At 51.7% G+C, this 16,274-nt stretch overlaps 1 protein-coding gene across 3 annotated transcripts; it reads left to right on the top strand.

The window, feature by feature from the left end:
• The first annotated feature begins 675 nt into the window (after positions 1 to 675).
• ANKRD54 (ankyrin repeat domain 54) lies at positions 676 to 13,299 on the top strand. Of its 3 annotated transcripts, none has more exons than XM_068561483.1 (8): positions 676 to 1,085; positions 2,520 to 2,567; positions 7,620 to 7,718; positions 10,053 to 10,124; positions 10,629 to 10,676; positions 10,752 to 10,876; positions 11,085 to 11,192; positions 11,532 to 13,299. In XM_068561483.1, exons 1-8 carry the CDS (start codon positions 761 to 763, stop codon positions 11,604 to 11,606), a joined length of 900 nt encoding a protein of 299 aa, XP_068417584.1. In that variant the 5' UTR covers positions 676 to 760; the 3' UTR covers positions 11,607 to 13,299. The 3 variants fall into 3 exon arrangements, with proteins under 3 accessions (XP_068417584.1, XP_068417585.1, XP_068417586.1); XM_068561485.1 differs by having other exon boundaries at positions 997 to 1,085; positions 7,625 to 7,718; XM_068561484.1 differs by lacking the exon at positions 7,620 to 7,718.
• Positions 13,300 to 16,274: the final 2,975 nt, after the last annotated feature.

Genomic DNA, 16,274 nt, shown 5'->3' with positions numbered 1-16,274 from the left:
AGAATTACCTGGGTCAGTGACTGGCTCTCGGACTAAGCGTCGGTCGCTCTGGTGTTGAATTATAGAATTCTTTGTAAATCGGTGGTCAACCCCAGGGTTACCGAGAGAACGAACGGGATCTACCACATTTAGAAACTATCACTCCACAGTTCGTGTTGCTAGCCCCACATTTTAACATATTCTCACTTTCCTACTTACACTTTGTATTTGTGGGAAGTTCTGTGTGTTGTTTTTTTTTTTTAACGGTCATTGATTTACACATTTTCTTATCTCTCAATCCCTTTCCTTTGGCTTCTTCACTTTCCTTTGTGATTGGCTGCAAATCATCTTAACATGATTGGCTAGGGCATCTGCCCGTTATCTTTCCCTTGATCCGATGGGAGAAATGGGAAGAAAAAAAAAGTGTCTTAAACTCCGCTGTTTTATTGGCTCCGCTTAGGGACGTACGGCGAGGACGCGGGCATCTCAAATTTATGATTGGTTCTTATATCCGTTAGTCACGCTGCAGCGAACCAAATTCTGTGGCCCGTACTACGCCCGATTGGCTGTAGGGGGGGGGTGGGGTTTAGGCTGGAAGGGTTTTCATTGGTCCGGAGCTGCCCCGCTTGCGGTCCGAACCCGCCCCCCGTTCGGTTGCCGTGGTTGCAGGCCAGGCCCGCCCGCTTGTCCTCTGACAGCGAGGCTTAGGGCGGAGGGAAGCGGGTCGGTCGGTCCGTCAAGCGCGAGGCTCCCGCGGCCAGGCCAGCACGGAGCCGTTGCCATGGCAGCTGCCGCCGGGGGCGCGGACGAAGAGTCGCGCTCTGGCCGCTCGAGCTCGGATGGCGAGTGCGCGGTGGCGCCAGAGCCGCTGACGGGCCCCGAGGGCCTCTTCTCCTTCGCCGACTTCGGGTCTGCGCTGGGCGGCGGCGCGGGACTCCCGGGCCGGGCGGCCGGCGGGGCCCAGTCCCCGCTACGCTACCTTCACGTCCTGTGGCAGCAGGACGCGGAGCCCCGCGATGAGCTGCTCTGTAAGATCCCCTCCGGCCGGCTGAGGCGCGCCGCCAGGCCCCACCGCCGGCTCGGGCCCACGGGCAAGGAGGTGCACGGTGAGGAGCGCGGCGGGAGGCGGGGCTGGCCCTCGGCTGAGAATCGGGCCCTGATTTCCCCAGCCCGTTCAGGATGGTGTCCTCCGACGTCTGAGCTACGGACCTGGAGCGACCCCTGAGGCCACTTTCAGTATCAATAGTAGTATTATAGCTGCTAAGGACCAGGAGTGTAAAAAAAGTAGTCTTCCTGCTCAGAACCAGTCCCGGTGGCTTTTCACATTTGGTAGTTCCTGAATAGAAACTTTTCCTGACTCCAGGTGTTTATTTGTAGATAATAAATGGGATACTGGAGAATATTTTCATATCAGAGCCAAGTCCTACCAACTTATTTCTTTAAATGCACAGACCTGGATTGGACTTTTCTATCTCATCGAGGTCTTAGGCAAACTATAGAACCTTTCAGCTTTAGTTTTCTCATCTGTAGAACGGGTATGGTATGCTTTACAGGGATGTTGCCAGAGTTACTAAGTAAGGTAAGGAATATATAGTTATTATTCTGCCTTTGTTGTGTGCCAAACACTGTTGGGTGGTTTGTGGTCATTTCTGATCCTCGTAATAACTCACTGAGATCCAGATACTGTTCCCATTTTACTGAAGGTGAAACTGAGATTCAGAGAAATTGTCTTGCTCCAAGTCACATAGCTAGAAATTGGCTATGCTGGTATTAGAACTCCTGCTCTGGTACTTCTACCATATTGTCTTTTACATTTTATGGATGCCATGGAAACCAACACCCTGAAAGTTTTAAGAATGGGGACTTTTAGGGTCCCTTTAATACCTACTCGTATCTTAGTGGTGTTATGAAGATTAAAAGAAAATTTGAAAGTGCTGTATGAATGTAAGGAATCATTATATATATGAATTGCAATTTTTGTCCATTTCTCTGATGATAAAGGCATTGCTTTCTATTAGCCTCTAATATACAGATAGTGTCATTGTGGAGAAAAAAGTTTCTGCATAGGAATCATCAAATTTAAGTAAGTCATTTGGGAGTGGTCTGTTTTGAAGGAGGATATAATATCTGTGTAACCAGCTCACAGAGCGCTTCCGTGTAAATCATCTCATTTGGTCTTTGCAACAACTCAGGCCTGCCAGGAAAGAGCTCAACCTTGTTTTTCAGGTGATAGACCTGAGGCCCAGGGGGTTAACTAACTTGTTCACGGTCACCCAGCTCCGACAAGTGGCAGAGCCAAGATCTGGCTCCAAAGGCCTTGGAGGATTTGCTACAAAATGTGGCTTTTGCACTAGCTGTGTCACATTTCAGGTTTCTCCTGGTTCCCAGGGTAGTGTCACTTGTATCCTGGCCCCTTTCTTTCTCTTTAGATGCTATTGTGGCTGAATGGTGGGTAGCTAGGAAGCCATCACTTTTTGCTTCATCATGGCCGTTGCTGGTTTGTTTGTTTTTTTTAACTGGCACTCTTATTGTCTTCACAGCTCTGAAGAGGCTGAGGGACTCAGCCAATGCCAACGATGTGGAAACAGGTGAGTGTGCAGAGTGAGTCCAGCTCCCTGGTCTGGTCGGGGAAGGAAAAATCCAGGTAACCAATATCTGGGAAGACAGTGCTTGAATTCTGCTGGCTCACCCCTGGGACCAGGCTCGCTGTACTTACTGTATAACTGCAGTCATCTTGCAGATGACAAGTCTGGCTCAGATGCTCACTCTTCCCATGCTTCCCTGTCACCCTGTACTTCCTGATGTCATAGTGTTTATCACCCTGTGGGCTCCATGGTGGTGGGGACCATGTCTGCTTTTGTATCCCTGGCACCCAGCTTTTTGGAACTTGTGTTTAATGGGAATGAATAGTCAATTTGAAGTGCCAGGAGAGCCACCACCTTCAACTGCTCCCTGAGGCCTTGTGGTAGTTGGGTCAGTGGTTGTCAGACTTTAGTTGACAGAACATCTGAAAGGCATAGGAGGGGCTCCTAGCAGGACACCACTCTGTTTTTTTTGGTTTTTTTTTTTGTTTGTTTTTTTAAAATTTTAATTAATTGATTTTATTTTTATTTTTGGCTGTGTTGGGTCTTCATTGCTGTGCGCGGGCTTTCTCTAGTTGCGGCGAGCGGGGGCTACTCTTCATTGCGGTGCACAGGCTTCGTTGTGGTGGCCTCTTTTGTTGCAGAGCATGGGCTCTAGGCGTGCGGACTTCAGTAGCCGTGGCACACAGGCTCAGTAGTTGTGGCTCACAGGCTCTAGAGCGCAGGCTCGGTAGTTGTGGCTCACGGGCTCAGTTGCTCCGCGGCCGGTGGGATCTTCCCGGACCAGGGCTCGAACCCGTGTCCCCTGCATTGTCAGGCGGATTCTTAACCACTGCGCCACCAGGGAAGCCCCACCACTCTGTTTTTTGTTGTTGCTCTTCACCATTTGCTAGCTGACAGGGCAGTAGCAGCATCAAAGCTACAAGACAAGTTATAGGAAAAAAAATTTAATTGTATCCACTGACTTAATTCTTTCCGTGAATCAGGGAAAGGTGGTATATTGGTTTTCTTTGGCTGCTGTAACGAATCACCACAAAGATAATGTTGTGAAACAACACAAGTTTATCATCAGACAGTTCTGTAGATCGGAAGTCTAACACAGGTCTCACCAGGCTGAAATCAAAGTGTCCGCGGGGCTGTATTTCTTTCTGGAGGCTCAAGGGAGAATCTGTTTCCCTGCCTTTTCCACCTTCTGGGGCTGCCCGCATTCCTTGGCGCGTAGTCTTCTACCTTCATCTTCAAAGTCAGCCGGGGGATAGGAGAGCCTGTTTATAACAGGCGTGTAGAGAAGGTCGTTCCCCTCAGGGAGCTGGGCGTTAAAACACAGGCCTTGAGTGGGTCCCTTATCCCCGGCAGAGCATAGTGAGCAGGCCTGGAAACTGGAGGGGTTTTCAACGCTCTCCACTTTTATCTCTTTTCCATGAACTTTCATATTGTGGAATATTTGGGTAGCAACCTATATAGCTTTTCAAGGAAAAATGATGTGTTCTCTTTTTAATATCTCGAGTGTGTGGCCAGAGAATATTTTAATTATACTTCCGTTTCACAGAAAGTCTAGTTTAGCTTTTTTTTTTTTAATGGGTTTATTTTCTTTTATTTTCTTTGTCATTTATTTACTTAAAGATTAATTAATTTTTTTTTTTTTTTTTGGCTGCGTTGGGTCTTAGTTGAGGCACGCGGGATCTTTTGTTGCGACGTGTGGGCTTCTCTCTAGTTGCGACGTGTGGGTTTTCTCTTCTCTAGTCGTGGCACGCAGGCTCCAGGGCACGTGGGCTCTGTAGTTGTGGCGCACGGGTTCCAGAGCACATGGACTCTGTAGGTTGCGGCACGTGGGCTCTGTAGGTTGCGGCATGCAGGCTCTCTAGTTGAGGTGTGTGAGCTCAGTAGTTGTGGCGCTCGGGTTAGTTGCCCCGTGGCATGTGGGATCTTAGTTCGCTGACCAGGGATTGAACCCTCGTACCCTGCATCGGAAGGCAGATTCTACCACTGGACCACCAGGGGAGTCCCTTTATTTATTTCTTAATTTAATTTTATTATTTATTTATTTATTTGGCTGCATCGGGTCTTGGTTGTGGCATGCGGGGTCTTTTCATTGCGGCACACAGGCTTCTCTAGTTGTGGCACACGGGCTCTATAGAGGACCAGGCTCAGTAGTTGCAGCATGTGGGCTTAGTTGCCCCGTGGCATGTGGGATCGAACCTGCATCCCCTGCATTGGAAGGCAGATTCTTAACCACTGGACCACCAGGGAAGTCCCTCTCTCTTTTTTAAATTGAAGTATAGTTGATGTACAATATTATATAAGTTACAAGTGTACAGTATAGAGATTCACAATTTTTACAGGCTATACTCCATTTATACTTATAAAATACTGGCTATATTCTAGTTTATCCTTTTTTTTTTTTTAATTTATTTTTGGCGGCTTTGGGTTTTTGTTGCTGTGCACAGGCTTTCTCTAGCTGTGGTGAGCAGGGGTTACTCTTCGTTGTGGTGCGAGGGCTTCTCATTGTGGTGGCTTCTCTTTGTTGCAGAGCAGGGGCCCTAGGCATGTGGGCTTCAGTAGTTGTGGCACGTGGGCTCAGTAGTTGTGGCTCTTGGGCTCTGGAGCGCAGGCTCAGTAGTTGTGGCACACGGGCTTATTTGCTCCGCGGCATGTGGGATCTTCCTGGTCCAGGGCTTGAACCCGTGTCCCCTGCATTGGCAGGCGGATTCTTAACCATTGCGCGACCAGGGAAGTCCCACGTCTAGTTTATCTTGATCAGGTGTCCACATGGTGGTTTTATTATTTTGGTGGAAATGCTGTAATTTTCCATTTAGAGTCAGTGACACACCCATCTTCAAATCTAAGTGGCTCTTAGATTTACCAGGCTCTTGCAGGACTCTGACAGCGAAACTGGCTGTAGATTAGCCTCTTCATTCCTTTTCCTGTATGGTTAGCATTTTGTTTAATCTTTCTCTGCATGTTTGTTGGTTTTTTTGGTATAGGTTAGCAATTATAGTGGATGTAAAATTTATACCCTGCCATTGTTAAATCGTAAGTGCCTTTCTGTGAATTCATAATCATTTAAAAGATTTTAAATGTGAAAATAATATGTGCGTTTAAAATGTTTTGAAAATTAGAAAAATCTTCATGAAAAACATCCTTAATGTCAGCAAAGGAATCTCTGTTAATATTTTGGTGAATATCCTTCCTGTCCTTTTTCCTATGCAGAGGAATTTTCTTGAAGGGCTTGCAAACTGTGCTGTATACACAATTTTGTAGCCCGCATAATGTTTAGTGTATCATAAACATTTTTCATAGTCCTCATAACCATTTGTTTTTTCAAAACGGAAGCGTTATTTTTTCCTATTTATAAAATGAATATGTAGCTGTACAATTTTTTTGAAGCTTATAAAGTAAAAAGTAGAAATCACCTTGTAATTCCATTCCTCAGTTATAACCACAATTTGTAATGGATGCACATGATGCCTTCAGAGGGACAAAGCAAGAGTTATTTAGTCAGTCACATGTTTGCACACTGGTTTTTCATTTTTAAGATAATTTCCCAGGAATGGGGTTGTTACATCAAAGGATACGCACATCTTGATGGCTTCTGATAGACGTTGCTAAAGTGCTTTCCATAAAGACTGTAGCTGCACAAATCACAAAAATGGAACTGACTATTTTAGCTTTGCTTTATCTCTTGGATACTGGCTCTCTTTTGGTGAGGATACTGATGAACACAGAGGTGACTGGAAGCTCTTCCTTCTCCTCCACTCTCATAAACCTTTCCCACCACCTTCATTTGTTCATTTATTCAGTCAGTCAGCAACATTCGTGGAGCAGGACAAGTCATATCTTGGTCCAAGATATTAAGAAACAAAACAAAAAACCTATAGAATAGTTGGAGAAGAAGAGTATAAAGCAACACCACTTCTAAAAAAAAAAAAAAAAACCCGAGGAAACTGAAGTCCTATATTTAGTTGGAGAGGTGTAAGTTCTCGAGCCAGAGAAACCTGGGTTCCTATCCCAGCTTGGCCTCCTGTTGGCTTGGGCTGGAGTCTGTCTCCTGATCTGTACCACGGACGTGATACTGTGCTGAGTGGTTGAGGGGTTTGGCAGTCAGGTACCTGGTGCCTGGCTGGTGCTCCGTCTACAGTCGTAGTTACTGTAAAAGAGCACAGCATGTTAATATGAGAGCAGCAGGGTGAACGGGGCACTATGGGGATGCAGGGGAGGGGGCAGCTCACTCAGCTTGAGGAGACGAGAGAGATTCACAAGGCAGGAGATAATCTGGATTTCATTTGGAAGGACTCAAGTCCTTGAGAGGTTTGCTGGGGGATTACTAGAGCATTTTGTTTCTTGCTCTAAATGATGTTTGGCAGCAACTTCTGCCTTTCAGTTGACGTGGACGTGTAATACATACTGCCTCACATTTTATAATGGCTCTGTACTTTTCCAGGAAGGAATTTCTTATCCATTATTCTCATTACAGCAACTCTGGAGGTTAGCAGGGCAGAGATTCCTCCCATTTGCTGGTGAATGGGGGCCCAAATCTAGGCCTTCCCACTGCCCAAGGCTGTTGCCAATGAACTCCTTTCCTTTTTGCTTAGTTTAGCCTGGGACTTGGTCTGTGTGGCAGAGCCTGTGCTCTGTCCACTCTAAAGGGCTGCCTCCTGGGAGCAAAGTAAGAATCAGCCCACAGCTCGCTCAGCTGTGTCCAGCTGGAATGGATGTGTAGCCAGATGCAGTTAGAGGGGCGGGGCCAGAGTCTATGCTGGGGATTTCCATGACTCCCAAATTTCTGACCCTGAGGGCCGAGATTCTTCTGTGATGTTTTATCCCTAGACACGTAGTTTGAGCACCCAGAATACGGGCCCTCAGTTGTGCCCTCAGGAGAACAAGTCCCTTGTCATGGCAGTCCCCATGGGGCCAGCATCTAGGAGGGACTAGCTCTCCCAAACATTGTCAATGCCTTGCCTGGAAGGGCCCCTGAGCACCCCCGTCCATCCCCGGGGGCTGCAGCCTGGCTAACACTGCCACTCTCTCCACTTGCTCCCTCGGTCTCGGTGGTGTCAGTGCAGCAGCTGCTGGAAGATGGCGCGGATCCCTGTGCAGCTGACGACAAGGGCCGCACAGCCCTACACTTTGCCTCCTGCAACGGCAATGACCAGATTGGTGAGTCCTGGGGAGGGGGAGGGAGGGAGGCTGGGCGAGTAGCACCACTCCAGAGGGGCTGGGGGAGGATCTGCTGTCTGCTCAGCCGGGTGCTGGATAGGAAGACCCGGCCCCCCTCACTCCTTTAGCCTGTGGAACTGGCACTGCCAGACCGGGGCAGGGGTCCACCTGGGGAAAGAATATGATCGCCTCTGAGGTTGGACCAGTCCTTCAAGACGTTCAGGCAACATTTACTCAGTGCTAAGGGCAGCAGTGGGACAGCCCCCCATTTTTTATAAGTTTGTTTTGGATGTGGTATAACTTATGAACAGTGAGCTTTCTGTGTGTATACACTGCTGTAACCACCTCCTGGATCAAAATATGGAACATTTTCAGCGCCCAGCAGCCTGCCTCATGCCCCTTCCAGTCCTCACCTCCGCGTGGACCTTGATCACCATAGATTAGTTTCACCTGTTTTTCAATTTCACATAAACGGAAGCACAGAGTATGCACTCTTTTGTATCTTGAATTCTTTCACTCAAAATTATATCCTTGAGGGACTTCCCTGGTGGTCCAGTGGTTAAGACTCTGCGCTTCCAATGCATGGGGGAGGGTTCTATCCCTAGTCGGGGAACTAAGATCCCACATGCTGCGCGGCCAAAAAAAAAAAAAAAAAGGAATTATATTCTTGAGACTCATCCCTGAAGGTTGTGAGTAACGGTAGTTCTTTGCTCTCATTGCTGGCTGGTGTTTCATTGTGTGACGGACCACAGTTCACCCATTCTACTATTGATGGGCATTTGTGTTTTTTCCAGGTCTGGACTATTAGGAGCAAAGCTGCTAGGAACATTTTTGTACATGTGACTTGATGGATATAAGCACTTATCTGTGTTAGAATTGTTGGGTCACTGGGGTACACACATGTTTAGCTAGTGTGTACTACCAAACTTTTCCCAATGATGGTTCTACCAATATACACTCCCACCAGCACTGTAAGAGAGTTCCACATTTTCCCACATCCTTGGCAATGCTTGGTATTATCTCTTTTAAATTTTAGCCCTTCTAGTATAGTGGTATCTCCTTGTGGTTTAATTTGCGTTTCTCTGATGGTCAGTAATGTTGAGCACATCTTCAGGTATTTATTGGCCATTTTTGTATCCTCTTTTGTGAAGTATCTGTTCAAGTCTCTTGTCCATTTTTTTTAACAAGTTGCCTATCTTTTTCTTATTGATTTGTAGAAATTCTTTATATATTCTGAATATAAATCATTTATTAAATATAAATGACTTTTTCTCAGCTTGCCTGTTTGTTCTCTGAATGTTCTCATTTGATGAACACAAGTTCTTAATTTTAATTTTATTTTTATTTATTTATATTTGGCTGCGTTGGGTCTTCATTGCTGCGCACGGGCTTTCTCTAGTTGTGGTGAGCGGGGGCTACTCTTTGTTGCAGTGCGCAGGCTTCTCATTGCGGTGGTTTCTCTTGTTGCGGAGCACAGGCTCTAGGAGCGCGGGCTTCAGCAGTAGTGGCTCGCAGGCTCAGTAGTTGTGGTGCACGGGCTTAGTTGCTCCACGGCATGTGGAATCTTCTGGACCAGGGATCGAACCCATGTGCCCTGCACTGGCAGATGGATTCTTACCCACTGCGCCACCAGGAGAGTCCCACAAGTTCTTAATTTTAATGATTCCAATTTATCGATCTTTTCTTTTTTATGGTTAGTATTTTTGTGACCTGTTTAGGAAATCTTTGCCTATCCCAAGGTTATGAAGATATTCTCCTGTTCTCTTCTACAGGCCTGACTGTTATAGCTTTCACATTTAGGTCCATGGTCCCTCTTGAATTAGTTTCTGTATATGTTGTGAGGCTCAGATTGGCCTCCTCGTATGAGTTAGTCTGCCTGTACATCCAGCTGGGTAATTGGTGAGCCCTGGTGATACCACAGCCCACCCCTGATGTGACCTAGAGACTCGTAAGGAGGGGGTGCTCAGCATCTTCTATTGGCCTAATTCCCACTATGGTGCTTGGCTGTGGAAGGGGCAGAAAATGCCCTTGAGAGCCTTCACTAGCAGCCACTGATGTTGGAAGAACTTTCTTTAACCCCTAAAGTCTCAGTCCCGTAATACCTGCATAGGCCAGGGGGCCCTCCCAGAATCCTCAGTTCCTGGCCCTAGAGTCCTGCACATGAGCTTAGGGGCGAATGAGCCAGTGAGTGAGTGAATGAAACAGCATGGGGGACTGTGTCAGCTTTCAGTGTTCCCCACTTTGAGTGAGCCTCTTTAGCTAGGTTATGGGTGGGGGTTAGGGTACTGCTCATAGAAGCCCCCAACAGCTCCTCTTGGGTTTTCCTGTTTCCAGTGCAGCTGCTTCTGGACCATGGAGCCGACCCCAATCAGCGAGATGGGCTGGGGAACACGCCACTGCACCTGGGTCAGTGCCTGGCAAGCTGCCAAGACACCCTCCTCTGCAGCACAGACAGGCTCCTCTGATGCAGAGCCTGGGGTCCTGCGGGCTCCCAGCAGGCTCTCCTATCATCTAGGGGGAGCCTGAGCCCCCAGGGCCACACTCCCCTTGGGCTGTGTCCCATGGCTGTCCCCATCCATCACTAGTTGGCTGTGCCCTGAGCAGAGGTGATTTCACAACCTGAACTGACTCAGCAGCAGCTCTGTTAGGGGAGGTTCCCACCTTGCGGCTGACTCACGCTGTGGCTCACGGTGAGGCAGGTCCCGTCTCCAAGCCTCAGTTTCCCCAGCTGTACAGGGAGGGAGTCGGATTTGATCACTGAGTCCCTCCCAGTTGCTGCCTTGGTGATGCCTTCTCAGGGGGCGTGACCTGGCATCGGGACCCTCAGAGACACAGTCCTGCTCCCTCTGGTGGGCACCCAGGCCAAGCCCCAGTGGTCCTGGACTCTCAGTCCCTGTTCTTCTCCCTCAGCGGCCTGCACCAACCATGTCCCTGTCATCACCACACTGCTGCGAGGAGGTGAGTGGTCCCCTCCCCTTCTCCCTCCTCTCTCCCCCTCACCCCCAGCGTGCTCACCTCTGCCTGCTCCCACAGGGGCCCGGGTAGATGCCCTGGACCGGGCGGGCCGCACGCCCCTGCACCTGGCCAAGTCGAAGCTCAACATCCTGCAGGAAGGCCACTCCCAGTGCCTGGAGGCCGTGCGGCTGGAGGTAAAGCAGGTGAGCGCCCCCTTCAGCTGAGCCTGCGGCCCCGAGCAAACCCTGGGCAGGTGCTGCCCGAACCACAGACACGCCCGCCTCCAGCATCAGGGCTCCTGGGTGGCTTCACGCGGACCCCAGCTGGCACCTGTTCCACTGTGCCCCTCGGCAGCAGCATCAGGCCGCTCTGTGCCTCCCAGCACAGCCTCAGCCCACCCTCTGGTTTCAGATCATCCAGATGCTGAGGGAGTACCTGGAGCGCCTGGGGCGGCACGAGCAGCGGGAGCGGCTGGATGACCTCTGCACCCGCCTCCAGATGACAAGCACCAAAGAGCAGGTGAGCCGCAGCTGTAGGTCCAGACCCGGGCCCTGGCCGGACCCTCAGGGCCAGCCCACCCCTGCTCTGACGCAGGAGAAAGAGGCGTGGCTGCGGGCCTGTCGCCCACTGTGGACCTCAGAGCCTCTGCCCACTTCCTTTGAAGCTGCCCTGGCCCTTCTCTCTGGGGCGGTCTGAGACCACCTGGCAGCAAGGATTCAGCCTCGGACAGCTGCTCCTTAGTCACGGTGAAGCCATCACATGCCCTGCGGGGAGAGACAGTGTCTGCCCTCCATGCCTGTGGTGCTGCTGGGGGGACCCGGGGGCACCCCATAACAGAGCCTCGGTTTCATCCCGCAGGTGGATGAAGTGACCGACCTGCTGGCCAGCTTCACCTCCCTCAGCTTGCAGATGCAGAACATGGAGAAGAGGTAGCAAGAGAGGCTCCCCGCCCTCCCGCTCCGCCACTCTCCCCCGCCCCACTGCCCTCTCATTACAAAGGAAAAGCCCAGTGCCTGGGACTTCGTCTGCCGAGGCCCTCGCCCCCAGCTGCTGCGAGGCAGAGATGCTCTCTCACTGACCTCAGCGCCACTCCCAGCCGCGGTCTCCATCATCCCTGGGGGCCGGGACCACAGCCCACAGCGTCTTCCTTCAGCTCCCACGGCGCCGCAGCCACGCCTCACTCAGCTCTGGCCGATGCGCTATCCTAGCAGGCCTCACCCGTCCCATGGCCTCCCTGGCACCCTCGGCAGGCCCCAGACCCTTCTCTGTGTCCCTTTCCAGCCGTGGGCTTGTTGCGGCCAGCAGGATTTGGCTTAGGGCAGGCACCCTCTGGCCTAGGGGGCTTCTGGGCTGGCCCCGCACTTCTCACCAGCACTTAAGATTTAGGCTTGTCACCGGACTTTCAAGGAGACATGGCAGTGAGTTTCTCTGGTTGGAAGGAGGGGGTTGGTGAAGCCTAGACCTTAGAAATACAAGGTTAGGAAGGGCCCGGCTGAACCCAAAGCAGGTAATCCCCAGCCTTTTTTCTCCCAATCATTGAAACACCAGGAGGGGGTCGCCATTCTGCAGCCTCGTTGCAGTAGGCGGAGGAGTAGCCCCCAGGATGGCCGTGTTCTAATCCCAGGAACCTGCGAACATTACCTTATATGACAAAAGGGACTTCGCAGATGTTATTAAGTTAAGGGTCTTTAGACAAGGCAACTGTCCTGGATTATCCAGGCGGGCCTGATATAATCACACGGATCCTTATTAGAGGGAAGCAGGAGCTCAGAGAGGAAGCAGGAGATGTGGTGGCGGAAGCAAGAAATCGGAGTAACTCGAGGACGGGGTCGCAAGCCAAGGAATGCAGGCGGCCTCCAGAAGCTGCAAAAGGCAAGGAAATGGATTCTCCCTTCAGAACTTCCGGAAGGGACCAGCCTGCCGACACCTTGACTTTAGCCCAGAGCGATTTCAGATTCTGACTGCCAGAACCATAAGAGAATAAATTTGTGTTGTTTGAAGGCCCAAAAACTCACTGCAAAGAAGCCCGCCCCACCCCACCCCCCCACCGCTGCCACTTCTGCCCCGACAGGAGCAGACATTATTCCCCTTGGGGCTCGAACACACCAAAGGCGGCGCCCCCTCCTGGCAGGGATCTGCCACAGCAGAAAGCCTGAAGGGAGGGCCTGCTGGGCCCAGCCCTCTCCCAGGAAGCATTCGACTGTAGAGTAAAGACAGACTTTTTCCAGATTGGCAATCCCTGCCTGCTCTGGCTGTGCCCCACCTTCCCTCTCACGCAGTTGGAATCCTGGCTGCTTTTCAGAGGAGGGGAGCTTGTCTCCCAAATCCCAGCTTGATCAGACCTGAACTGAACTCATGGGATCCAGCTGTTCCCCACACCCTAAGAAAAAAAGGGTCTTTCTGTGGGGCTGAGATACAGGCCCGGGGCTGCCTCCAGGACCCTGGGAGAGGGGAGGCTGCAAGCTCCGCCAGGTCGCCAGGGTTGGGGAAGGTACCCTCCCCAAGACTGGGGAGAGAGGAGGGCAGAGGAAGCAGTAAAGTGTGTCTGTGCAACTCAAGCTGCTGCTGTGAGTGAGGTGGCTGCTGCTGGCCGTGTGCCAGAGTAAGGTGAGGAGCGACCTGTGAGCTGGACCGGTGGGTGGGCGGGTGGGCCTTTCTCCCTTCCTGTCCACGTGATTAACTCCCTCAGGTGAGCCTGACCGCTCAGGCCCAGGGGGCACGTTAGAGCTTGCCCTCCTCTGGGGGCTCTGCTGGGGCCTGTGCCTGGACACAGCCCCGCTTTGCCCCTGGCCCCAGGGGTGGGGCTGAGCAGGGAAGAGCCCGGGGCAGAGGAGAAGCAGGATGGGAGGGAAGGGACCTCAAACTCAGTGAGCTTGCTTCTCTGGGCCTCCCCCCAGCACACCTCCGGGGCTGATCACCCTAGAGAGCGTTGAGGCAAGGTTTCTCAGCCTCAGGTCTAAGGGGTTAAATTAGTGGGCCATTAGAGAGGTATGAACCCCCTGAAACGATGCAAGATTTTGTGTGGAGAGTATGCATGTACTGGTAAAAGGGTCTATAGCTTTTATTCTAAGCAGGGTCCACACTCAGAAGAGGTTAGGATCTCTTGCTGCAGAACTTTGGGAGCAGATAGGTGAGAGGCCTGCCCAGGGCATCCTGGGGACTGCCTGGGCACTTCTGGGACCCGTTATCCCCTAGGGCAGCCTGCTTTCTATTGGCAGAGCTGAGGAGGTGGGGCGTGCTGAGACTTTGTGAAATTGCCCTGAGATGACTGCGCATTTCTAAGATAACTAACCTGCCTCGGAGACTCTCGGGCTAACCCCCAACAAGTCCTTGGCCTGGACCAAGCCATCCCCACCTGGCAAGTGGGGCGCCTCCCTGCAGCATCCTCCATCCCTGTGGTGCCCCGCCCACCCATCCCTGGCCCTGTAGCCATAGGTAACTAGGAGAATGACCACTGGGGCAAGCGAGGGGGCCATCGTGCACCCCACCCTGGCTGTACAGACAGTGAACAAAAGGCTTGACAGATGAAGGTGGCTTGTGGGCCAGCCATCAGACACTTGCCAGACAGCCGGGCAGCTAGCCAATCTGCCTCGATCCTTTTCCGGCCAAGATTTTTCCTGCAATCCCAAATCTCTCTGAAGATCCAGCCAGTTAAAGTCAGCCTCAGACATTAGGGTGAGTCAGAAAACACACAAGTTGGCCCTGAGCGGACTGGGCTGGGCAGGGCAGGATGGAGAACTGGACAGAGGCTGCCCACACAGGAGTTAGCTCTGTTACTAGCTGCTCTGGGAGCTACCGAGTTGGTGGGGGGAGCAGGGAGGGGGTCAGGGGGTGGGGGGGGGCAGTAAGAAGAAATCCTGTTTGCTGATTTCAGCGGCTGGGTAGGGTCCTTTGCTTTATACCTCCCATTTCATTCATGCTGGAAATACCTATCAAGCACTTGCCATGTGCTCGGCAATGTTCCAGGTAGGAATACAACAGAGAACAAAAAAAGCAAAATAAAATTCCCGCCTTTGCACACGGCAGACGGTGGTAATGCTTGGGGAATATTCACAACTTCTCCCAACCATGCTGTGAGATAACTGGCCTTGCTGGTGCTTTGGATGGGTGAGAAAATGCAGGTTTGCAGGGTGACCCAACCAGGCAGCTGGGCTGGACCCTGGACCCACCCCCAAAGCTCGTGCTGTTTCCACCACGCCTGAAATTAGAGCTTTCTCAGAAGCAGAGTTTCCTAAAACTGAGGGCGACAACATTTGTTGAGCTCCTACTGTGTGCCAGCAGGCCCTTTACACAAGCCCTTTGATTTAGTGTTTGCAGCCAAAAGGGTAGCCAATGCCCTTGCTCCCACTATTTTATAGATGCAGAAGATTGAGGCTCAGGCAGAGAATAACTGGCTTGAGGTCAGCAGCGCAGGACCCAGCCCAGCCCAGGAATCTCTGCCAAGGTTCCCAAAGTGCCAGTGTCCCCAGTGCTCCTGAGACACAGTAGGAACCGATGGACCTTACTGAGTGAATGTCTCCATCCCCGTGCAGGGAGGGGTGGGCCCTTTCCTCGCTGAGCACATGGCACAGTGTGCTCGGTGGACAAGGCCTGCACCTGGTCACCTGGAGGGGACAGAGGACAGTGTGAGGTGATGGGACTGAGCTGGGTCTGGAATGGTCTTTGCTGATCTTTGGTGGCTGCCCAAACTATCACAGGCCTTCCGAGGCGGTGGGAGAGCTGGGAGCAGCACGAGCCAGGCCTGGCGGAGGGACAGGCACAAGCTGGGTTTGGGGCCAGGAGGTGGCCTGGAAAAGTGCGGGGCCCAGGAGCATGAGGGGCTGGCCAGAGAGAGAGGTGAGACCAGGCTGTGGAGATCCTCAGGTCTGAAGATTTGCCCTGGCGACAGAAAGCAGGTGAGGCAAGCTGTCACCTCCACCCTGGAGATCAGATGCATCCTTACCCAGAGCAGGCACCATGAGCTCCCAGGATTGCTTCAGATGCTGAGCCCAAGGCAGGGTTAGGAGGTCAGGAAGTTGGACTGATGGATGCCTGGATAATCCCAACAAAGTCCCTGGCTGCCCCCAGCAATAGGGCCCAAAGTGAATTAGCCCAAACCCCCTGATGCTGGCTCTCAAGCTAACTCCGAGACCTTGGTGCCTGCAAGGAGATATGATCAGTTCACTTTACAGTTGAGGAAACAGGCTCAGGGAAGCAAAGGAGTCTTACCTGAAGCCCCAGACCAGGGGCCAGAGTGGTCCCTTGTCTCTGTGACTGGTCCACGTCAGCCTGGTGACTTTCTCCCGCTTTGAAGGTTGGGGAGGATGGCACGTGTTATAGAAGCACTTGGCTGTCAGCTTGCCCAGTGGGGTGGAGGCAGGTGAGTCGCGCCTCCCCAGTTGGATTGTGAGGGGTTTTTTTGTTTTTTGGCCACACCACGTGGCTTGCAGGATCTTAGTTCCCCGACCAGGGATCGAACCCGGGTCCCTGGCAGTGGATGCTTGGAGTCCTAACCACTGGGTGGCCAGGGAATTCCCAGACTGAGAGGGTTTTGATGGAGGCAAGGGTCCGCCCGGGAGAGCCCTTGAAACCTCGCATATAGCTGGCAGCACCAGGGAGCAG

This window comes from Eschrichtius robustus, chromosome 13 (genome assembly GCF_028021215.1).
Source record: "Eschrichtius robustus isolate mEscRob2 chromosome 13, mEscRob2.pri, whole genome shotgun sequence".
Lineage (NCBI taxonomy): Eukaryota > Metazoa > Chordata > Mammalia > Artiodactyla > Eschrichtiidae > Eschrichtius > Eschrichtius robustus.
The sequence above is the reverse complement of the archived record's forward strand: the minus strand, read 5'-3'. Positions and strand labels throughout refer to the sequence as shown.